The following is an 11,623-nucleotide window of genomic DNA, read 5'->3' on the forward strand; positions in this document are numbered from 1 at the left end:
CTCTTTCAAATTAAAAAAAAAAAAAAGCTTGTACAGGAATTACTTTTACAAATAAAAGTGGACATATGGCCAATGTTTCCTGCCCACTCTCTTGTTTTTTAATGACCCTTTTAACTTTTAACCATAGTTTGATTTGGGACTAATAGCTTGTTTTCAGAATTTATCATTATTTCTTTGTAGATGATTCCAGTTCAAGATATATATCAAATTAAGACACTGACAGATTGTCATTGTGGAATAAATGTACGTGCAATCAGATTGGTCAATTTTACCTAATAGGAATGTTTATATATCAAATACGTAATTGTATCAAATATGTAATCATTCTTAATAATCTAAGATAGCTATGTGTCCTAACCTTTATCTACAGTTTTCTTTCTTGTTTTTTAAAAATATTATATTTATTTGCAAGAGTGAGAGAGAGGGAGGAGAGAGCACATGCTGGGGAGTGGGAGGGGGCAGAGGCAAAGGGAGAGGCAGACTCCCCACTGAGGAGGGAGCCCAGTGTGCGGCTTGACGCCAGGACCCTGGGATCATGACCTGATCTGAAGGCAGGTGCTTAACCAACTGAGCCATCCAGGAACCCTTAAGTATAATTTCTTATAGCTTTTTTTTTTTTTTTTTTTTTAAGATTTATTTATTTGAGAGAGAGGAAATCCCAAGCAGACTCGCTTCAGCGCTCAGAGCCCAACTCTGACCCAATCCTACCACCATGAAACCATGACCTGAGCCACAACCAAGGGTTGGATGCTTAACTGACTGAGCCACTCAGGTACCCCTCTTACAGCTTTTATTGTCTTTTTCAAAGTATATAGTACAGGCAGGACCATCTAACTTGCTCTTCTCTCTTTTGATATCTTATACTTAAATCCATTTTTATTTTTAAAATTTACTTATTTAGTAAAGATTTTATTTATTCATTTGGAGAGAGATTGAAAGAGAGCACACAAGCAGGGGGAGGGGCAAAGAGAAGCAGGCTTCCTGCTGAGTGGCACGCCAGGTCCCAGGAACCGGAGATCATGGCCTGAATCAAAGTCAGATGCTTAGCCGACGGAGCCACCTGGGTGCCCCAAATTACTTCATCTTTCAAGAAAGCTGGGGGAAAAATCAAAAGGCCAACAGTGACAAAAACTTTCATTATTCCTCTGCCAGTCACTGTCCTTCCACACCAAAGAACATCTGGAAAACATCTGCACATCCTTTGGCGTTTAAAAACTGATACAGCTGACCAAAGTCCATGTGGTTTCCTCTGGCTCCATTAACACTGAACACTTTTTCTTCAAAACTTGAAAATTTTCTTTGTCTTTCTATTTTGTCATTTATACCATCAAAAGGAATATCTTCTCGATGGCGAATTAAAATTCTCTTCCAGTTTAATTTTCTGAGTCTGAAAAGAAATTTTCAAAGTAGACACACTGAAAATGTGTTCTGTCTTCTAGAGCATTGAGCATAGAAGTTATAAAACAGACTTACCAATGCCTTTTCCCAGAAGTAAAGACATTTACTTTTATCTCACAAGGATTAATTTTAATCAAATATGATACTGGTCAGAATCCTATCCCTAAACTCATTCATTGCTACTGCCTCAAATCAATATTTTACAAATGTGGAAACTGCTGTATCTCAAACTCCCAAAGGGACTTCTTAGAAACTCATTTAGGATGTCAGTACAGAAATGAGCAGGTTAGAAACCCCTTTGTTTCACAAGGTATGCACAGCTTATCACATCACTAAGAAGAATCCAATCCATGGAAACGAAGGGGATCAGAACATCTTGGACAAGGGCCCAAATAAATAGCTATTTACAGAACATCTCCTGTGTGCACCATGTCAGGGAAGGGGGTGATGCTGATCATATGTGAGTTCTATTTTATCCATTGACTTGAGACTGAATCCCCATAAGGTACAACACCAGGGACATACTAATTGCCACATCTCTAGTATCTTGTTTACTAATAAAATTATTGACATAGCATACAACATTTGTGAAAGCAAACCTTGACCAGAATTCTTCACAGGCACTTTGTGGACCTTCCACACAAACAATACCAGGTTTCCCAGGCATGCTAAATCCAGATAGGGAAAGCTCCTTTGCCCACTCTAGAATATTCTTTCTTTTACACTTGTTGTAGATGTGATGGCTATAGATCCACAGTCTTGTGAGAATGAGATCAACAGGTTGGAATGTACTTCCTGGAGCAGGGGAAGGCATGGTGTCTCTGCTCATATAGCCAGAAGCATGTTCTCTAACCCACTCTGTGGCATTCAATATACAGACGTCTCCAAGACAATTCTTTTGCAGGTATGCGGTGAGATCTGTGTTCAGCTGAGTCTGCTGGGATCTACTTAGTGATACTGATCTGATGGAAGAGATAAGGAATAAAAAATTAAGTTAATTTTCTTGGAACAGAGAACAAACTTAAGCCTTGCTTTTATTCTCAGGTTAATTTTAACATTGATGTTGGCCAATTTCTGTCACATACCTGACAGTAATTTCAGGCAGAACTTCGGGGTATTGAAAGGGAAGAATACAGGCCAGAGAAAACATCACCTGATTAAAAAAAAAGAGAGAGAAGAAGAAAACGCCCTACGTGGTGTTTTAATTCTTGACAGGCTTTCAGTTCTTCAAAAAGCAAAGTGAATTACCATTGTTTCCTCAGATACATCCAGTTTCACATTGATAGTAAAGTAAACTTTCGAAGATCGTCCCTCCATCGTCCTCTTTTCAATGCAATCTTTCAGTTCCGCTAGAGCCAGCTGGTCATTCACTATGAGCTCGTTCTCACCAGGGAACATACTGGCTAGCAGGTCTAACTCAGAGAGCTGAGCCTCTGCCTGTTCAATCTCAATCATTTTTGGATATCTGTAAATTTCTAAGGAGGTAAGGATAAGAGAGATAATTTAGAAATAGAACCTAGAGAACTCAACAGATCAATATAGGTCTTTATTGAAAGTGTATTTGATTTCTTCATAAAATGTGAAATTTAAACAGGCGTTAATATACTAAGGATCCAAACTATGGGCCAATCCAGTGAAAGTCATAAAACTATAATAATAACGAGGCATCAAATTCCTCTGTATCTGGATAGTTGACTTGGAATCTTGAGCTACCACAATGAACAATTTCACTGAAGTAAACTAATTATGTAGTCAAAAGCTGTATCAGTGATATAGCCAGGAGAGAGGGAGGCTATGACTGGTTACTTTGGAAACCTAGAATGAACAGAATAAGTAAGAGAGTTTTGTGGATGGCTAATATTTTTCTCTTAATATTAGTGTTTATTCGTTTTAAAAATCATAAGAATGTGAAGAAGAGAAAATATGCTAACAATCCCACAGCTCAAGTAACCTCTGTTAACATTAAGAGAAGAGTACTAAGTTATAAAATTCAAGTGGTAGAAGGTTAAAAAATGAAGATATAGTTTCTGCTGGTGATCTCTTCCCCTACCTTCCTAAGTCTCCCATCCAAGTTGAAGAGTTTTGGTGTTACAGTAACACAAAATATTTTAGGCATTAAACACATACATAAATGGAAAATATATGGTGGTATAATGTTTATGTATATGTAAAGAGTGAGATATATAATCAAAATGTATCTGCAGGAATCATATAAACATATATAAACATATCTTTTTTCCCTACTTCTTCCCTTCCAAATATATACCAAAGAACTATCCATTGTCAGTACATAGTGATTTATCTCATTCTTTCTAGTGGTTGACTGTCATACTGAATCATGTCAATAGGTCATAATTTATTGCATTCTTTGCCTATTGATGGGCACCTGGGTTATTTACACACATTTGATATTATGAACATTTATTTAATAGAAGTTCTTAATAGAAGCTCACTGAAAATTTTTTAAGATAGGTATTTTTTTAAGTTTTATTTATTTTTTTTTAAAGATTGTATTTATTTATTTGACAGAAAGAGATCATAAGTAGGCAGAGACAGGGGTGGGGAGCAGGCTCCCTGCTAGGCAGAGAGCCCGATGTAGGGCTCGATCCCAGGACCCTGAGATCATGACCTGAGTTGAAGGCAGAGGCTTAACCCACTAAGCCACCCAGGCATCCTAAGTTTTATTTATAACCCACTAAGCCACCCAGATAATCCTGTCATCTCTGTCATCCTGGCATTGGCATCTATTTTATTGTCTTTTTTCATTTAGTTTGAGACTTTCCTTCTTTTTGGTATGATGATGATTTTGTAAATTTATTTAATCTGGACATTTTAGGTATTATGAGACTCTGAAAAATACTCAAATCTTCCATTTTAGCATACTTCTTCTGAAACCCTGTTTGAGAAGGGAGAAAAAGGGGAGCTTCTGCCTGGGAGGGGTGGAAGTGCCTCCTTACTGTTACCCATGCGGCCTCCACTAACAGCATGTTGATGGGCCACTTTGTTAATGTTAGGTGTTGGTCAAAGTTGGACTCCCCACTAGACTTCTTGAACATCACTCCAGAAGGGTGAAGGTGGGATGCCTTGTTACTGCTGCATCAGAGGGGAAGTACAGGCTCCCCAAGTGGTCCGACATGGATCTGACATGGGTCTGACACTAAATCCTAGTAAGGTCCTCATTCTCATCCAGCAGAGAGGAAAGTCCTAGGTCCCTAATCACATTTTTTTTTTTTTTTTAATACCATCCTGACAAGCAGTGGGCACTGAAGTGGTTATTACAGCTCAGTGAAAGTGGAATCTAGGCGCACTTTGTTGGTGTGGTAGGGAGGAGGCCACAGTGTTTTCTTTGGTATTTACCCGATGTAGCATGTTTATTATCTAAGTGCTTTCCATCTTGCTCAGCTGCACATTTCTTGGTACTTTAGCTAGAGAGAGCAGGGTTTTTCAAGGCTTTACAATTTGTTTGGTCTGTACCCTTGATATTTCCGGGTTGCTGCTTCTTTAATCAAGTCTCGGGTATTTGAGGCAAAAAAGAATAACCAAGGAAGTCACCATTGTGTCCTTCCTTGGCTCCCAAGGTCCCCTGGTTTTTCTGCTTTCCCTTTCACTTTTCAGAGTCTTTTGTGTTTGTTTTATAGTGTCCAGGATCCTTAGTTGTACTTAGCTGGACAAATTAGGAAAAATACATCTACTCTGTTCCAAAAGTGGAAGTCTCTCCTACACAATATTTTTAATTTACTAAATTAGCATGCATGTGCAAACACACACACACACATAGATACACACACATATACACACAAAGATGGTTAACATCTAATAATTGTTATAGAAGAAAAACTTGGTATAAGGAAAGCTGATCTGATTCTGTGAAACTGATCTAAGAAAAAAATCAGACAGTATATAAAAACGGTGTTTATAAGGATGTTCATTGCTTATTATCTATAATAAAAAAATCAGACATGACCTAAATGTTCAACAATAGATTAGTTAAATAAATATATATCTAAACAGAATATTATGAGATCATTAAAAAATACACATTAGCACTGACATTCATGATACAATAGTTACCTTAAAAAAGTAGATTGTAAAAGAATATAAATAGATATGATCATATTATTCATTGTTATATCATTATACACACATGAAAAAAGTCAGAAAGAGAATTCACCAAATTAGTTTGTTAAATGTGGGTAGAAGGATGAAAGGAAGGACTGACTAATTTGTATGCTTCTTTATTGCTTGAAGTTTTAGGATTACTATGTAGTGTTTCTGAATTTAGAAAAAAAGGAGTTATACATCTGAAAAGAACACAGAGCTCAGTCCCATTGCTCCAAAGGAAACATATCTTACCTTCTCAAGGAGAATTTACTCTGTGAAATCAAACACTATTATCTTGGTTAATGGAGTCTTCATGGAATTCCTTCTCATCTTTGGGTAAATGTTTATTGAGTAAATACTGTACGTAGAGTTCATGCTTCATTCCTTTGCGGAGCTTTCTAATTAGCTTGAGGATCAGGATTTATTACCTAGTAAGATATAGAACAATACAGATAAAAAAGGCTAAATGTGTTAAATGGCTAGTGTTAAATGACTAGTATAGGCATTATCGTGGGGATTAAGAGGAGTACATGTCAATGAAATGGGCTATCAGGAAAGAGTTAAGGAAGGAGACAATCTGAGTTGAATCTGTCTCCAAAAATTTTTTTTTAAAGTTTTATTTAAGTAATCTCTACACCCAGTGTGGGTCTCAAACTCATGGCCCTAAGGCCAAGAGTTACATGCTTTTCCGACTGAGCCAGCCAAGTGACCCTGAATTGAGCCCTAAATATAGGCTAAGACTTAGACAAGTGGAGAAGGAAGCATAGTGGGGAGAGAAGAAAGGTCTGTAAGGCAGGAAAGCACATGAAAAATAGTGTAGACCTGAACCTGTCCCTTCCTCACAACCCTGACTACAAAGACCTAATTCAGGGGCTCATTATTTGGACCATTTTCTTTTCTGCTCGTTACTTATTTGTCCCCTAAACACATTCTTGGTCCTTCTTGTCCTTGCTCTAGACTCTAAAAACTGACCTCTCCAGCCTATACCATGCCACTCTTTTTTCTTGTGGTTAGTTTCAGCTAATGCTCTGGCAGGAAAGGGGAGGATCAGAGGAGAAAGAAGCCAGGATATTTCTTCACTACAACTTTCCTGTTTTGGTGGGATTCTGACAATGGTCGTGACTCCTTAAGACCAGAGCTTTTGTGAGCAGCCCCTCTTCCTAAACTCCAGCAAATCTTCCAGGCCTAGGGGCAATAATTCCTGGCCACACCTCTGTAAACAGTCCCTTCATGAAGCAATCTCTTCAAAATTTCAGAGTTCAGTACATATCTATTTCCTTCTAGAACCTTGACTCCTCTTACCTGGACACTGCCTCCAACAACTCATGCTCCATATTGTCATTACACATATTGTATGCAGTGTCTAACAGAGGTCTACAAAGACATGCAAGAGAGCACCAATTATTTATTAGGAATATGTTCTCGTAATCCTTGATTGTGTAAGAATGTTGCAGTCTGAGAGGAGTGGGGGTGTGTTAGGTTTCCCTCAGTTGAAGGCAAACTAGCTGAAGACCCTGAAAGCTACTTAGTGGAGTGAATTTATCCCAGTTCATGATCTGGCTGTTAGTTTCACAGACTGGTAGCCCAAAATGCCAACATATTTAGAGTGGACCCAGTTCACAAAGGCTGCCTTGGATGATTCATTATCAAGCCTTCTGAGAACATGTCCTCCCTTTATTACATCTTTTTTACTCCATCCAAATATAGTTGGATTGTTTCTTTAATATTAGAAAATGGTATTTGGTCAACAATTTAGGAAGTTCACTGTATGGTAGTTTTAAAGAATAACAATTCTACTTAAATGGAAATGTATGTTAGTCACAAGTGACAGAGTGGTATTAGGTCCTATCAAGAACACATTAAGGAGGGGCGCCTGGGTGGCTCAGTGGTTTAAGCCACTGCCTTCGGCTCAGGTCATGATCTCAGGGTCCTGGGATCGAGTCCCGCATCGGGCTCTCTGCTCAGCGGGGAGCCTGCTTCCCTCTCACTCTCTCTGCCTGCCTCTCTGCCTACTTGTGATCTCTCTCTGTCAAATAAATAAATAAAATCTTTAAAAAAAAAAAAAAAAGAACACATTAAGGAGATGGGATTGGGAGGGAGACAAACCATAAGAGACTCTTAATCTCACAAAACAAACTGAGGGTTGCTGGGGGGAAAGTCAGGAGAGGGTGGTGGGGTTATGGATATTGGGGAGGGTATGTGCTATGGTGAGTGCTGTGAAATGTGTAAACCTGGCGGTTCACAGACCTGTACCCCTGGAGATAAAAATACATCATATGTTTATAAAAAAATTAAAAATAAAAAAGTTATTTAAAAAAAAACACATTAAGGACTATGAGAATGACTAAATGTGGTGGGGTACTGAGTTCATTACAATTAACTGGATACGCAGTCAGGAAAATAGGAAGCACTCTTGCACGCATTGGCTGTCTCCACAGACCAGAGTATAAATCAATGCCAACACATCATTCCTAATCCCAGTGCTTTTTCGACCACAGTCATTAAAACATTGTTTATCAAGGCGTCAGTGCCATGCTGGGGAAAAAAATTACACAAAGCATTTTTGTGCTTAAATAAGTTCTTGAAATGCTGAATGACACAAGGTTTAATAGGTTTCTTCAGGGTGACAGTTGGCCATCTCATTGTCCCAACTAGTATTTATCTTAAACAAAATAACCCCATCTGGACAGTAAATTATATGGGCACACTTTTAGCGTGTGGCTTCTCGAAGTCTTTATTGTTAGATACCAATATGGACTGTGAATTTCTAGGAAGTTGTAGTATGCTGAGTATCCCAAACCTGTTTGACCCCAGATTTTCTTCCCCATCTTTTTTTTTTTTTTTAAATATTTTATTTATTTATTTGACAGAGAGAGAGGTCACAAGTAGGCAGAGAGGCAGGCAGAGAGAGAGACTTCCCCCCTGTCTTAATATTAGCTCTCTTCTACACAGATCAGGAATCCCTGCTTTGTCGTCTAGCCATCCTAATATATATAGTTTAAATATTACCAATGCTACCCATCATCTCTGAGTTTTTTTTTCAAAAACTGTTAGGGCTGCAAACACTTCTCACTTCCTTAAACACAATGTTTTCTTTACTAACTAGTCACTTCATGTAATTTTATATCCTATTTTCATTTGACATCCTAACATATATTTGCTCTGTTATTAAAAAAAAAAATCCGGGGCGCCTGGGTGGCTCAGGTGGTTAAGCAACTGCCTTTGGCTCAGGTCATGATCCCAGAGTTCAGGGATCAAGTCCCGTATCGGACTACCAGCTCCACAGGCAGTCTGCTTCTCTCTCTGACCTTCTCCCGTCTCATGCTCTCTCTCGCTGTCTCTTTCTCTCAAATAAATAAATGAAATCTTTAAAAAAAAATCAATGTAAGTATTCAAAATCCCTGTACTCATTGGAATTCCATGAATATCTTTTCTAGTCTTTTAAAGTTGAGGTTAGTTATTAGAGGTTATTAGATGGCTAGATGGATATTAGAGGAAATGAATTTATTTTGTATTTTTACCCTAGTGGTTTAAGTATGTACTCTGCTACTTAGATTGCCAATGTGCACTTAACAACTGTGTGACCTTAGGCAGGTGGCTTAATTTCTCTGCGCCTCAGTCTCCCCATCTTTAAAATGGGGAGGATAGGGTCGCTGTGAGGACTAAATGATGGTGTGTGGAAGATGCTTTAAACAGTGCTTGGCAACAGAGTACTGTAAAAGTGGTTGCTGTTGTTATATTCATCCACAAATGTGTCTTGAGCACCTATTGTGTATCACGCATTGTCCTTCACATTAAGACTCTAACAATGATCAAAAATCATAAAAAAATAATCTCAAAAATCACACACATAAAATGCCTTTTCCAGGCAAGAAGAAGAGCAAATTCAAAGGCCTTGTGGCAGGGAAGTGCTAGACCATGTGCTGGAGTCGACGAAGCATGGGGCAAAATTTTAGGAGGCAAGATTAGAGAGGAAATGTGGGGCAGTTTAAGTTAGGACTCAGAGGGCATGGCCAGGACTTTGGATTTTATTCTGTCCGGTATGGAAGACCACCGCAGGGGTTTCACTTACTTATGGAGAGGCCCACATCTGATGCTGTGAAATGTGCAGGGCAATGAGGATGAAAGGTGGGAGACCAGGGAGGCACTACAATGATTTGGAAAGAGATAACAGTGGCTTGGATTAGGATGTGGTAGTCCAGGTGGTGAGCAACATTTGAGTTCTGGACATACAGAAAGAGTAGAACCAACAGGGTTTACTGACGTATTATATGTGATACGTAAGAATGAATCCAAGGCATTAAGAGACTGGAAGGATGGGTTTGGCATTTAGGTAGAGAAGATGGTGGACACTTGAAGCCTGGTTTTAGAAATACTACGTAATGAATTGTTATTAAGACATATATCTACTCAATAGAGATGTTCAGTAGACAGTTGGATGTACAATTATGCAGTTTAGGAGGTATATAGCTGGAGATGTAATTTTGGGAGTAACCAACATATACTAAAAGGCATGTTTGTTTTGTCACTTATTGAGTGAGTGAAGCTGGGAGAAAGTCCCACTGAATTTGGAGGTCTGGAAGATGAAATAGTGCCAGCAAACAAGTCTGGAGCCAAGCGACCTGTGTGCGAACAACTATGGGAATGATGCTACAGGTGTATCATTTAATTGTCCAACTTTTCCCGTAGATTTCAATGCAAAAACAAAACAAAACAAAACCCCTTTTAGAGCATCTTCGGACTCGGGATTTCAGTGAACGCTGTACGAATGAAAACTGAGTTTCCTAAGTGGAATCATTCTTTTTTCCTCGCAGAATCTTACTTTACAGAGCACAGCGGGCACAGGTGGCACAAGCCCTGACACCTGGCAAGTCGCAAACCACCACCGAAACCTTGCGCACAGGCGCCGTCGCCCCTAACAACTGACTGGGCCTGGGGGTGGTAGTGAGTGCGGGAAGGGAAGGTCCCGACTCCGGGCGGGGCAGGAGCAGCCGGAGCCGGCTCTATCCAATGAGCAGTGTAGCGCGTGGGGAAGGCGGGGCCACGACGTCGCCGAGCTCACGGAGGGGACCACGGGCCTCTGCCACGCGGGAAATCTCCGGTTCGGCTGGGCAGCAGTAGACTGAAGACTCACCTGGGCCATGGACCCCCCCTCGGTGCGAAACCCTGGATTTTCTGGCTGCAGGGACAGCTCAGGTCTCATCCGGCGGGAGCCTCAGCATTCCTCCGCTAGACCATCCGAAACCTGGGCTGCCCAAGGGAAGTGAGACAACGCCCTCTCGGCTTGGCGCATGCGCGCGCGCGCGCGCGCGGGGCCCGATGCCCCGGAAGCCCATTGGTCCCGGCTGTTTGGTCCTGGCAGGTGCTGGAAGCCCATTGGTCCCGGCTGTTTGGTCCTGGCAGGTGCTCGGCGGCTGGAATTCTTGGCAATGCTATATGCCTCTCAGTCGCAGAGTTCAAATTCCACTCTATTAGCATTTCTCAGCTGCTGCCACTGCCATGGAGAAGTATCAGACGGCACTGATTCCTGGGTCAAGGAATAGTCCATTAAAATAACGCTCCTCAAATACACACATGGTTAGGAATCGTTCGGTTTTATGTAGCTTGGGATTCACTACGTAAGAGTGGGGTTCCCTATTCTGCGTTTCTGCTATCTTCCCACACAACATGGATTCTTCTGGCCCCTAAATAGCAAGGCATTAGGGAGAGGTGAGCCTGGATGGTGGTCGTTGTGACTTTGGGAAATATTGTGCTATTGCATAGAAATATGTCTCTGATAATAAAAGGACAGTTTGAAGGCGAGTCCACCATGAAAATAATTTAATTTTTTGTCTTCACAAACTAAATATAGGGAATGCACTTTTTCTTTATGTTACATATTCATTTAAAAAAATCTCAAGATTTTTTTGTGAACATTTATTGGTATAAGGTATCAATAACTTGCATTTTCATAGCTGCATCTTTGACTTGGTGCTTTGTGGGCATTTTTCAATGTTATTAGTCTATTTTTTCTCCAACTTTAAAAACAGATTTTATTTATTTATTTGAGAGAGAAAAAGAGAGCACAAGCTGGGGGAGTGGCAGGCAGAAGGAGAAGCAGGCTTCCCACCAAGAAGGGAGCCGG

At 40.1% G+C, this 11,623-nt stretch overlaps 1 protein-coding gene across 2 annotated transcripts; it reads right to left on the reverse strand.

Moving 5' to 3' along the window:
- Positions 1-773: 773 nt before the first annotated feature.
- RWDD2B (RWD domain containing 2B) lies at positions 774-10,847 on the reverse strand. 2 transcript variants are annotated; one of them, XM_046003853.1, is made up of 6 exons: positions 10,647-10,847; positions 7,013-7,023; positions 2,647-2,873; positions 2,484-2,551; positions 1,998-2,360; positions 774-1,387 (listed from the first exon to the last, which is right to left on the reverse strand). In XM_046003853.1, exons 1-6 carry the CDS (start codon positions 10,700-10,702, stop codon positions 1,153-1,155), a joined length of 960 nt encoding a protein of 319 aa, XP_045859809.1. In that variant the 5' UTR covers positions 10,703-10,847; the 3' UTR covers positions 774-1,152. The 2 variants fall into 2 exon arrangements, with proteins under 2 accessions (XP_045859809.1, XP_045859808.1); XM_046003852.1 differs by lacking the exon at positions 7,013-7,023 and adding an exon at positions 5,752-5,927 and having other exon boundaries at positions 10,634-10,783.
- Between the last annotated feature and the right edge of the window lie 776 nt (positions 10,848-11,623).

Source organism: Meles meles, chromosome 4, assembly GCF_922984935.1.
Source record: "Meles meles chromosome 4, mMelMel3.1 paternal haplotype, whole genome shotgun sequence".
NCBI classification, from domain to species: domain Eukaryota; kingdom Metazoa; phylum Chordata; class Mammalia; order Carnivora; family Mustelidae; genus Meles; species Meles meles.